Here is a 12,721-nt window from a genome sequence, read left to right on the forward strand (position 1 = left end):
CCTTAGAAAAAACCTTAGGAGTATGGCCAAATGGCCCAATTTTTTGTAGGAGATTAAGGTTTCTCTGGTTCTCTGAAAATTCCCCAAAATTATCACTATCAGGATGTTGACATAAGTCTTGCTTAAACCTTGAATAAAATCTTAGTTCACAATATAAACTTTAAATATTAATTTTTTATTGCAGGTGAAACCAGTAATACAATTAGAAGACAAAGAGCTGTATCTCAAACTATAAGAAACATAATAACAAAAATACTGCAGCACTAGTATCAGAAACAGGTATTAAACAACATGAAGAGAAAATGTTAAAGTAGATACAACAAAAAAACCTCAGCATTCTAAAACTATTTTGATATTAGTTGCCCAGATTGGAATATGAAGTATTTTGCAAATATTTAGAACAAAGTAACACAAAAAACAATGCTAAATGTCCTAATTCAAAATTAGAAACATAAAAACCAGCAAGGTAACAGGAGCTTAGAAGAAAACTAACTTTTTAATACATAAAAACCATTTTCACAAAAGGTTTGGGTGTTCCTGCATATGTAGCAGTGTAGAGTATTAAAAATTCAGAAAAAAAACCCTACTATTAGATTAATGCATCATGTCATACACAAAGAATATGGGTCAGCTGCATTTGCAAGATTATAAGGCTGAACCACAGCTTTAAGATGATGCACTGATAGGCTTTGAGAGGCTCTAAGCCTAACACATAAAAACAAAAAAAATACGAAAGATAAAAATGACCCATATTTATAAGATTCTACAAAAGCTTTAAATTAAGTCAGATTCATACAACAATATTTATATATTATATAATATATAAACAAATAAATAAAAATGAGATAATTTAGCTCAGAAGTTAATTTCAACACATTCTGTAGCCAGCAGGATGGAGTGTGTTGAAAGTGAATGGACAGTGCAATACACTAGTAGGATAATACAATTCATAAGCATCCAAAACTACCCACTGAATGGTGTAAAACCCCATTCATTAATTCATGAAAATTCTAAGAAAAGTTCAAAAGTTATAAAATTTACAGGCAATAAAATATTTTATTTTTTATCTTTGCTTATATTTAGTAAAAGAAATCTTCCTTGAACATTCAGTACCTTAAGCTTGTGCCCTGTCTGTCCGCAGAATCACCACCACAATGGCTAAGGGATCCTTTCCAGAATGGATGCTGCAATAGGTCTGTCCAATTCAGCCTTTGGAAAAGCAACAAACAAACTGTAAAAGCAGTGGCTAAGTACAACTCCACAGAGACATACCAGACTAGCTTTTGAACCCAGTGACACTACAGAGCAGTTAATCCTGTTGTTTGCTTTTATTTGGAAAACAAGTAAGTTTTCTTAAACGGCAAACTTTTTGCCTTAAATCAGAATGGAACATTCACACAACAGATGTATGAGAATAAGAATAAAGGAAACTGCAGCGTTAATGCCACATGTAAATTATCTGACATACCCTGTAACTTATAGCCCTAAATTATTTAACAATGGAACTGTATCAGGTATAAATAAAAGCCTAATAAATTACATGTGCCCTTTGCTCTGGAAAAGCAAAGCCATCCAATTCAAAACTGGCTATCATTCTATTACAAAGTTATCTATTTAGCACAGGTACACAAATAAAAAAAAATGCACTGAATGAAAACGTCAATTCTATATATCTTCATCTAAGAAAAAGCACAGTGCTCTTTTATATGAGAGATGAAATTTTTTCTGCATTCTTTGTCATCTACAAAATACTATACAATACAGTATCATAATAATTATTTTCTCCAGAGGTGACAACATAAACAGCTGTTATGGATTAGGCAGTTTACCTTTTCTGAGGATCCTTTTGAAGTAACCCATCAAGCAAACTGATGAACTCAGCAGACGGTTTGTGAAAAGCAGAACCTGTAAATAGAAGCACTGAAGATCAGTATTGGAGAGCAAAAACAACCATCAACCAATGTAAACCACACAATTATCTACTGATCATGTTAAAAAACCTTATTGATAGTAATTTCATCTGAAAACAAACCTCAATGTATAAAGGATCTTAAATATATACTCTTTGCATTTCAAAGAATCTTCAAAAAACACCCAGAACATACAAACTACTAATGCTTGGTCATCCAACCAATAAAAATGTTTTTAAACTTGTAACTTTAAAAAAATAGCATCCTCCAATTATCAGATAGACACCAGGAAGAAATTAAGTAGCGTTAAAATCTGCTTAAATTGAAAGAGACGCTAATATATAAGGATCTCTATGAATAACACTGATTCCCAGAATGACCAAGACCAAAAATTCCACTCCAGCAGGTAGATTTAGTGTTAAAAATTAGAAGTAAATTATATACGTCTCTGTCAAAAGAAAAACAAACATTCATCACTAACAGGGAATTATCATAGGAAGGCATTGCTAACATTCACTTTGGACAACTAACTGATTCCTGCAACCAGCCTCAGAAGAAAAAGGGCAAACCAAAGCTTTAACTTTGTAAGTATTACTGTGATTTGATCCATTAAAGAATAACAGAACCCTACCCTCTGGCCCTGGTCGCAATGGATCTTCAGATAAAATCTTTTCAATTAATTCCGAACGGCTTTCTGACAAGAATGGCCGTTTTCCTACAAACAAACAGAAGTGTATTTCAGAGATAAGGCAAATTTCAAAATGGTTGTAAGGTGCAAGGATTTATCATGAGCTCATTTTCTTGAGAAAGCATCCAAAGAAATAAATAGCCTCAGTCTGAGTACTATTTTTCAAGTTTTCTTGCCAATTTAAATTCCAAATCTTGGATTAAATTCTTTCATCATTAACAGCAAAAGAAACCACAGACAGAAGAGGCACCAAAGAAGGCATGATGGAGGTGACCATAATAGCCCTGTATGAATCAGAAATGAGGTAAGAGGAAAAGGCAGAAATCTCCATATCTGTGTTACTGTGTTGATCCAACAGATCAGTGTTTTGCTTAAGGTTTAATAGGGCTGCAGTGTAATTATCTTCTGTGATGAAGTTCCCTTCTATATGAAGCTAAGGTACTTCATGTGCAGGGAACCAAATTACTCTAGTTTTACAATAGTGAGGCAGTTTTCTCTTTCAAAGGTTTAAAATACTGCACACAGAGTTTAATACCAATGAGATTAAAAGCACTATACTGTCAGAATTTGAGGGCTGCCATAATTTTAAATAATAGTATTTAAACCCTACATGTTGGTTAGTATTGTTGTCAATAGGACCATGTAACAGCATTGTTTCACCAGATTATTTCATAAAGACACTTTTTTTTGTCTCTTAAGCACAGTTAGTATGTTCTTCAAGAAATCTTCAAAATCTTTCTTAAGTTTTTCTATGTCCTAACTTCCCTAGAAAGTTCATAAGAATTTACTCTGGGATCATGACCTATGTTTCCATTATCACAGATAATACAGATACACAAATTTACAACCTGAGAACATTTCATAGAGTAAACATCCCAGGGACCACAGATCACTGGCTTTGCAGAAATTGTCTCCCTTTATTGCTTCAGGAGCTGTGTAAAATGGAAAGCCTACAAAACACAGAATGCAAAATTAATGTGTTTTGATTATTCACTCAGCATTCATCCTTTTTAACACTTTGAACTTTGTCTCCAAACTTCACCAAGTCATAGATTATCTTCACTCAACAAACAAGAAAACTGAAATAGCAAATGTAAGTAGTTTCAAAGGAACTTCTGTGTTGTAACTGGATTATGTAGGATTATATATGCTATTTTGTTGTTTATTTCACTTCTATTACCAAACTGACTTGTGCTGCATTTTCAAACACAGCAATTAATGCAAAGAATGTTTTGATCTCCTTTAACAGCTTTCAGAGCAAGCAATTCGAGCGGAATGGTAAACCACTCTCATGTGAGTAACAAAAATAATTATGTTATATTAAATTTGGGATTTCTTTTTTATTTTTTTTTTTATTTCTCTATCCCAAGAAATAAACCTTCACGAACTTAGAAAGCTCTGTTACAAAAACAAGGTAGCTAGACAATGAAATCACTTATCTAAACAGTTGTGGCCCTTTTCCCACTAAAACACTGTGAAAACATCACATATCAAATGATAGCAGCTTATTCACAAATCACTTTTGTTTAATACAGAAATGAAATATACAGTTACTATTTCTACAATAGCTCCCATCAGTTCTCAAAAATCTCTAAAAATTTACACTGCCAATTCCAAAGTCCCTTAAAAAACTTATTTTGGGCTCTTTTCTTCTTGTGTGTTATTTCTTTAAGTGACAAAAGGTAATACATATCAAAACAGTTCTGAAGAGCAACAGGAAAGAGATTAGATTTGCATTTCTTCCAGAATAAAGACCTGATCTTGGTCTTATTATTTCCAGTGTGGACTCTCAGAAGGAGACAGCAAAGAGACCTCTCATAAAATATTACCAAGATTCTGTTGTTTCTGATAAAAGTAACTGATATATGAGCCATCATTATCTTGGAAATACAAATCTGTGAGATGTTCCAAGATAACAACCAATAAAAGATTAAGAAGATTAAAAACAAGTTTCTGAATGTTTCTTATTAAATGAAAGAAATAACACAGTAACAAAATAAAATAGTATTTGCAGTCTACTGCATCTGTGTGGATCTGCCTGTTGAAACTGAAGCACAGTAACTTTCTCAGACCTTAAAACTTAATTGTCGTTCTTTAAGGTAGTGAAAGAGTTGACCTCAAACGAGAAATAACCTAGACCACATAAAAAAGGACAATGAAAATACAGCAGTGCAGTGCCCAATGAAAGAAGCTGTATAGTATTTCCTGAATTTTCTGTATACTTCTAACACTAACTTAATGGAATTTAGCTCCAGACCTTACAGCACCTGCACAGCACAAACTTTTTAAGTCCATAAATAATTCCATAGCTCAATTTTTTCTGAGACAAAAGAGGAGTAATTCTAAATCATTTTTCTTTATAATAATCACTGATATTCCAACTTTCATTCCATCTCTTTGATGTAAGTTAATTTTCTCTAGTAAAAATCTCATACCTTGAACTGTATTTTTAAAGTATCTTTGTGGAGTGCTTTCATTAATATTTTCATCTTCTTCAGCTCCAGCTAAAGCAAAATCTTTTTTCGAGTCTTCACCATCTGCTCTAGCCCAGCAAAAACTACCAAATTTCAAAGTGCCAGACCCTTCCAACAGAATCTATTAAAACAAACAAAATCCAATATGCTAGTATCACATACTAAAACTAAAATTTCCAGCATTAAATATGAAATCATTTATTATAAAAATAATCACAATCTCAAACCATTTAAGAGAGGATCACTATAACCAAAACCACTGAAGGTTTTAAGTCAATGCCAATACTGTTTTTTTTCTTATAATCAAAAGCACCCCAAGAGAACCCTTAAGAGGTTCAATGTGCACTTTTGTTTACTCATTATTAAATCTATATAAACAATGATGTTACTAGAGAAAAGAAAGTTAGAGTAAAACTGCATAGGAAAATAAAAGTCTAGTAAAAGCAAACAGCATCATTTGAGGAAAAATAAAAGGAATTTTCTCATTTTATGTAGCAGAAGCTTCCACAGATTTTGTCCAAGGATGATGAGAGTTTTCTCTGGCTAGTCACTGCTTATTCTTGCAACTAAAAATTTCATAATCCCAAAAACCTTGTTTGGAGAAATAGCCCATTCGGCCAGAAGCAGGGGGCAGGGCACAGAAGAAGCCTTAACTTTAGCGTTTTACTTTTTGTTGAAAAGAGCACTTTACAGCAACATTCTTCTTTGGAACACAAAGTGAGTAACACACACTGTGCTTTATTAATGTATTTTTACTGCTTTTGGGTCCACAAATGACAGGAACTGAGTAGAATTGTGGAAGATTTCACCAAAGATTCAGAGAAATGGCAACTTGATCACTTACAGATCAAGACCAATTATTGTTAAGCAAAAATTTTTTATTATAGTCTGGTGACTACATGAATTAAAAACAAACACAGACTTTGGCAAACCTCTACTTACATTACATGCACATACACAAAATGAGAAACTACATAAAAACTTGTGTTCTTATAAAGGAATAAGATGATAATTTCCATGGTATATGCAAACAATAAAAAAGGTTATTAATAAAGAAACTTCAGTTAATTTTATTCCCTCATTAACATTTTCTATGACTGCAAAATATTCTGACGCATGACAGAATAATAACAAATTTATGTGTCCAAGGACAGAGAACTTAAATAAAATCTTTCATTAAATTAAACCAGTACACCAAACCAAAACAAATATATCACATTGTATCAGATATACAGCAAGGAAAGAAATCAATTATAGCATAAAATATTCATGCTACAGACTTGTCTGTGATTGTCTTCACTTATACTATAAAACTCAACTGACCTCACAACTGAGGTAAGCTTCTTCCAAATATAAAATACAAATAATAAAATAAATGCTCATGGCATGAAAATTAATACCCAGTGTCCCTATAGATAATACCCCTCCTCACCTTTCCAGGCTTCAATTCACAATAGATAATCCCATGCTTATGAATATGGTATAAACCAGTAACCAGCTCAACACCAAATTCTCTCACCACATCTTCTGGTAGACATTCATCCTGAGCAATGACAGATTCTAGAGAACCACCTGGAACACACATAGTCAGCAAGAGCATATAAAGAGGTCACACAAGTAATGCCCAAGTACATAAACTTCTTCAAAAGATGTCAATCAAAAACCAGTATCAGTGGATATTAAAAATGTTTATTGATATCAAACAGTTTAAAAATCTAAGATGTACAAAAAAATATTTTCAATACTGTGACAAAATCTTAATTTTATCTGGAATAAAACTGACAGCATGACTTCAAAATTACTTCAATATTATTTAACAAATTAAACAGAAGGGAAAAAAGAAATCCAGAAACTGTGTCACGTCACAATGTAATAGTACCCCATGCTTTTATTAAAATTCCTTATCCAGACTCCTGCTGCACAAGTTAAATAAAATATAGTTAAATAAATAATACCAACAGCAGGCTATCAACTTTTGTGAACAATTGCTAAAACTAAGGTCAGGCCATTTTCCACTGAATTCAGAGACAACAGAAATAGTAAAACTGAGTTACAGTCTGAGGTCCTAGGTCCAAAAGATAAATTATTTTGTTGTATTTCACTTTCCAGGTTTCTCACACAAACCCCAGCTTCCTGTACCAACAAGTCTTAACTACAGCTCTCTGGACTTCTTATCCTAACATGAGACCTTTCTCTGTCCTTCCAAAATCACCACTCTCCTTCTATATTAAGTTCCAACCAACCCTTCCTTTGTTTCTGATTAGATTACACTTACAAAGCCTTCTAAATAACCCTCACTTATATCTTCTATCACCTGTATTCTTCACTGGGCTTCACACTCACCTACGTATAAGTAAATTAGCTCCAAGAGACTCACCTTGCATCAAATTATAAAACTGCAAGGTAAAACACCTCATAATTGTTCAACAATAAAAGGCTGCCTGTCTAATAACTTAAATATGTACCCCAAAGTTAGAGTAAGCAAGTAGACCCAAGCCTCCATATGAGCCATTAAAACCACTTTTAATCACTGAAAGAATAACCTGACTTATTTTCTCAGAACTTTTAAATTCTCTTCTTCAGTAACTTTTCAAACAGAATTTTGAATAAATTAAAAGGCTGGGTGTAACATGGACTTTTACTATTAAACAAACTCCAGATACCAAAATCTTAACATGCATCACATGCATATTGGCTTTCTTCTCTTTCCTTTCCATATGGAGGAAAGCATGCTGTCAGTTTAAAACATGCAGTCATCACAATTAAAGAAAGCTTTACAATTTTCCTTTAATGCATTGATAAGAACTTATCAAAACTAAGTGAATCACCTAAAGCAGTTCTGGGTTCTCAGAGTTCCCAAATGATGAATTTAACATGAAAGTCAAAATACTTATACTGAGTAGGCAAAAAAATTAAATCATTCACTTTAGCTGCTGAATTGCCCTTTGGTTAAAAATTAATTTGAACAATATTAAGTCATTAGTACATTATAACTTTATTTTCTCCTTGATGTCTTTTAAAAGAGAATGCCAAAGCTGCCAGTCCTTAGAAAACTTCTCAAGTAATTTGTAATTCTCAAGTAATGAGCTACGTTCTGACTTTTCACAATTTGCTTTTATGTTCCCTGATTGGCCTTCTCTCTTCAGCTCTTAAAAACCAACATTATGTAACTCAACTAACTTTTCAAAGAGGCATACAGTGAAGCAGAAGAGAAGCCTGATTTCAACTGATTTCTATAACTGTTTCCAAGAGCAAAAACACTTTTATATATAAACAGGATTCTCAAGTTAATAATCAGAAAATGACACTTTTTTTCAAAGATCTAAGCATTTGTTGTAAAGAAGCTGTAAAAAATCTCTTAGAAATACTCTTTCTATAAATGTTTACCTTTTGAGCTTATCTTACCTGTGCATAATTCCACTACAAGCCAGAGATGGCTGCTGGTTTCATACCATTCATAAAATGTCATTATATTCTTATGTGTGAGTCCCCGAGTCAGATGAATCTAGAGTGAAGTTTTTAACATACTTAAGTGGGGGAAAGACATAAATGTTTATAGATGGACTTGAGGCATGGGAATAAGAAACAATACAATCTACTCCAGATTAACTACTTGCTCTCTTGCCTTTCCTAGTGCACTAACATTATTCTTCAAATATTTTAGTGTTACATGTACGTTGAGAAAAGATAACATTCCTCAGAGACCCTGCCCAACTCACCTGTTCTTAAAATACAGAAAAAAAAAATTAGTAAATTCTCAACTCAAAGTTATAAATATCATTTAACCTTCCTGCATTACTAAAACAATAACAAACTGAAAATCAGAATTTGGAATCAAACTTGCACTCCTATCTTATTTTTTTCAAAAATACAAACGAGATAATACAGCAAGAGGAAACGAAAAGAAGCTTTCCCATCCTTCTTAATCTTATCAGACAAGGAAAACCATTCAAGTGACCCTGAAATCTGTCTTTCTATGACACCTACATGGCCTAATCACTACAGAAGTCTCTGTTTCCTGCTAGAGTGGTATGCAAGGTATCCCCAAGAAGACTTGTAAGGCTAATATACTTCTAAGAACAAAAAAGTTCCCAAGGAATGATCACTGAAACAATGAGAGGGAATATGAAACTATATCAGTTTTGCATGGCAAGGTTTTGGTATCCAGGTGGGGAGGTCTACGGGACTGGCTTCTGCAAGAGGCTGCTGGAAGTTTCCCCTGTGTCCAACAGAGCCAATCCCAGCCAGCTCCAAGACAGACCCACTGCTGGCCAATGCCAACCCATCAGTGATGGTGGCAGCACCTCCAGGATAACATTTAAAAAGAGGGGAAAACACTCCTGTGCAACAGCAGCAGGGGAGAGGAGTGAGAACGTGTGAAATAAACAACCCTGCAGACACCAAAATCACTGCAGAACGAGGGGCAGCAAGTGCTCCAGGAGCTGGAGCATAGATTCCCTTGCAGCCCCTGCATAAAGAGCAGTGAGGCAAAGCAGTCCCTCTGCAGCCCGTGGAGGTCCATGGCAGAGCAGAGATCCACCTGCAGCCTGTGGTGGACCCCAATCTAGAGCAGGTGGACACCCAAAGGAGGCTGTGACTCTGTAGGAAGTCTGTGCTGGAGCAAGCTCCTGGTGGGACCTGCAAACCCACGGAGAGAGAAGCCCATGCTGGTTGCTGGCAGGATGTGTAACCCTGTGGGAACTCACACTGGAACAGCCTGTTCCTGAGGGACTGAATCCCGTGGAAAGGACCTACATTGGAGCAGTGCAGGAAGAACTGCAGCCTCTGGGAAGGACCAACACTGAAGAAGGTTGTGGAGGACTTGTGGAGGGGGGAGGGACTCCACGCTGGAGCAGAGGAAGCACATGAGGAGGAAGGAGCAACAGAGACAGAGTCTGATGAACTGATTGCAGTCCCCATCTCCCTGCATCTCTGGCAAGGAAGGATGGAGAGAAAATTTGGAGTAAAGCTGAGCCCAGGAAGACGGAGGGGTGTGAGGAAGGTGCTTTAAGATTTGGTTTTATTTCCCATTAGCCTACTCTGGCAATAAATTCAATTACCTTCCCTAAATCGAGTCTGTTTTGCCTGTAAAGGCAATTGGTGAGTGATCTCTCCCTGCTCTTATCTTTACCCATTCACTGTATTTTCTGACTCCTGTTGAGTTGAAGAAGGGAGTGAGAGAGCAGCTTTGGTGAGAACATGGCATCTAGCCAAGGTTAACCCACTACAGAAACAAAATGTGCCTAATGGAAAAATAAAATATTTGAACTGTGTAACTGTATAAGTTTCCTTTCCAGAAAGTATCATATTTAAAGATTTGCCAAGGTTTTACAAACCAGAAATTTAGCTCAAATGGTAATTTTTCATCAAAGTATTTTCTTCTGGCTAAGTAAGAAATTGATTTTTTACTGGAAGATACTGCTACCACTGGATTTGCACAACTAATAATAAAATAAAGCAAAGCACCACACGTAACTATTTTTACAAGTTCATTGACACATCACAGAAACAGTAAGATTGTAAAGATGGGTTTATGCATGTGATCTAAAAACCAATAAAATCACATGAAGAAATAAATACATTAAAAGAAGGGTATTTAAAGAATAAGAATTTAAAATCTTGAGAAGTTGATCTAAATGTGACAAACTCCATCTAAGGAAGCACATGGCACTTTTCTATAACTTACACCACCAGAATTTTGTAGGCTGTATTTTTTTTCCCAGATTTAGCAGGAAAAGAAACCAAATTACTTACCCAGTTTGCTACTCCATTTCTCCTGCATTTATCACTGCAAACAATGGCAACAAAATTAATTGTCCCCTTTCTTCTTCCTTTATAAACAACTGTCATATTTCCTCTTCCAATCTCCTCATACAAAACAAAGTTCTCCATGCTTTAGGATAATTCACAGGTAAAAAACTGGAAACATGTACATTAGTACCATAAGCAAATAAACCTAGAGAAAGGAGAAAGGGGAAGCCTTCAAATATAATGGTTATCCATGTATACTATTCACCCTCCCAATTATCATGAATATGGATTCCATACTTCCAGAAAGGTTGAATATAATTACTTTACAGAAGAGGTCCTCTCAGGAAATGTGATCAAAATTTTGAACAGGTGAATTTTACACTTCCAAAGATCTTATTCAAAAAGTAATAAGCTAGTAGATACAAATTCTAAATAGTATAACTGTAAAAGTGCAAAAGGCTACAGAGAAAAGAGAATAGTCTCTGCTTCTCAAGACTAATGGCTATTCCTTTATTTCAGTACCCAAACCAATGGAGCATAGAATCATAGAGTCATAGAATGGCTTGGGTTGGAAAGGACCTTAAAGATCATCTTGATCCAATGCCCCTGCTGTGGGCAGGATCACATTCCACTAGAACACTGTACTCAATGTCCCATTCAACTGGGCCTTGAACACTGCCAGGGATGGGACACCCACGGTTTCTCTGACACACAAAACAGACATTCAACAGATGGATTTTGACATAAAGTAAAAAGAGATCAGATAAACTGATACAAAAAGTGAAAAGTAGAGGTAATAAGGCCATCATGGAAGCCTCCCAAGCCACCACCTTTAACGGAGCAGGTGTGAAACTCCACAGACGCACCCAGAGCACCCTCCAGGCGCCGAGGGAACTGATTTGCTCTGGGCTGGCTACAGGACCAGCGGTTCCCTCTCTTTTGAGAGGGAACCGCTCTTTTTTGGTCTTTACGCGGGAATGGCCAGAACCGCTCCGAACCGAGCAGCCCATGAACGACCCACGATCTCCTGCGCTCCCGGCTCTGTCGGGGGCGGTCAGGCCTGAGGCGCTGAACGGCGGCCCCGGAGACACAGCTGACTCCCGACCCACTTGCAGCACAGGGGAGGGGGCCGTGGAGCGCTTCAGCGGGGGGTTCCAGCCCCGCCTCGGGTCCGCTCCCGCACTCGGGCCGAGGGACAGCGGCGGAGGGAGAGAGAGGGCGGCGGTGAGGGACGGGGGGCGGCGGTGAGGGGCCGCTGGGCGCTCGCGCTCCGCCAGGTAACGGCCGCGGACGTGCGCGGTGAAAGGGGAAAGGTACGAGAGCCGGGCCTGTGTGCGGGTGTGGAACCGGCGGGGAAGGGTGGGGGAACGACAGCTGTACCTGTGCTGGGGCATAGACACAGCGGGAAAGGAGGGAAGCGAACGCCGTTCCTGCGCCGGGGATGTACCCGGCGGGAAAGGAGGGGAACGACAGCCGTACCTGTGCGCGGGGGGTGCACCCGGCGGAAAAGGATAGGAACGACAGCCGTAGTGCGCCGCGGGATAGACCACCGGCACGCCGCCGCCATCAACCGAAACGGCGGAGCCCCGCCCTCGGGACGGAGCCTCCCATGCCCCGGTTGCAGTGTCCGGACGGGCACTGGTCCCTGCGCGCCACAAAATACAGGCGAGCGGGAAAGGCACCGGTTCAGCAGGCAAGGTGACTCCGGGAACCGGAGTGTTTTGCTCTCCTCTGTTTCAGCTGGAACGCACCGCCAGGTCCCACCGGGTTGCGTCCCCGGCACCCCCCCGCACCCTACTCGGATGGTCGCTACCCCACGCCCGTTTCCAGGAGACGGCGCCGGACGCCGGAAGCAGAGCGGAGCCCCATTGGGCTGAGGGGCGGCCACGTCAGGGCGA

The 12,721-nt window shown here is 37.8% G+C and overlaps 1 protein-coding gene across 5 annotated transcripts in view; it reads right to left on the reverse strand.

The window, feature by feature from the left end:
• ULK4 (unc-51 like kinase 4) overlaps nt 1-12,501 on the reverse strand; it is a 214,672-nt gene extending 202,171 nt beyond the window's left edge. For all 5 annotated transcript variants that reach the window (XR_015772489.1, XM_088055074.1, XM_088055085.1 and 2 more), the window contains exons 1-9: nt 12,303-12,501; nt 10,827-11,028; nt 8,478-8,577; nt 6,505-6,644; nt 5,034-5,193; nt 3,447-3,548; nt 2,542-2,625; nt 1,830-1,905; nt 1,114-1,209 (exon numbers count right to left, since the gene is read on the reverse strand). Coding sequence is in view for 4 of the 5 variants with exons in the window: in XM_088055074.1 (XP_087911200.1) it covers nt 1,114-1,209; nt 1,830-1,905; nt 2,542-2,625; nt 3,447-3,548; nt 5,034-5,193; nt 6,505-6,644; nt 8,478-8,577; nt 10,827-10,964 (896 nt within the window). In the remaining variant the exon portion in view is untranslated. The remainder of the gene's footprint in view (nt 1-1,113; nt 1,210-1,829; nt 1,906-2,541; nt 2,626-3,446; nt 3,549-5,033; nt 5,194-6,504; nt 6,645-8,477; nt 8,578-10,826; nt 11,029-12,302) is intronic.
• Nucleotides 12,502-12,721: the final 220 nt, after the last annotated feature.

The sequence above is a fragment of the Pseudopodoces humilis genome, chromosome 1, assembly GCF_049639895.1.
Source record: "Pseudopodoces humilis isolate 2021_Gansu_Grassland_sample_001 chromosome 1, ASM4963989v1, whole genome shotgun sequence".
In the NCBI taxonomy this organism is placed as follows: Eukaryota; Metazoa; Chordata; class Aves; order Passeriformes; family Paridae; genus Pseudopodoces; species Pseudopodoces humilis.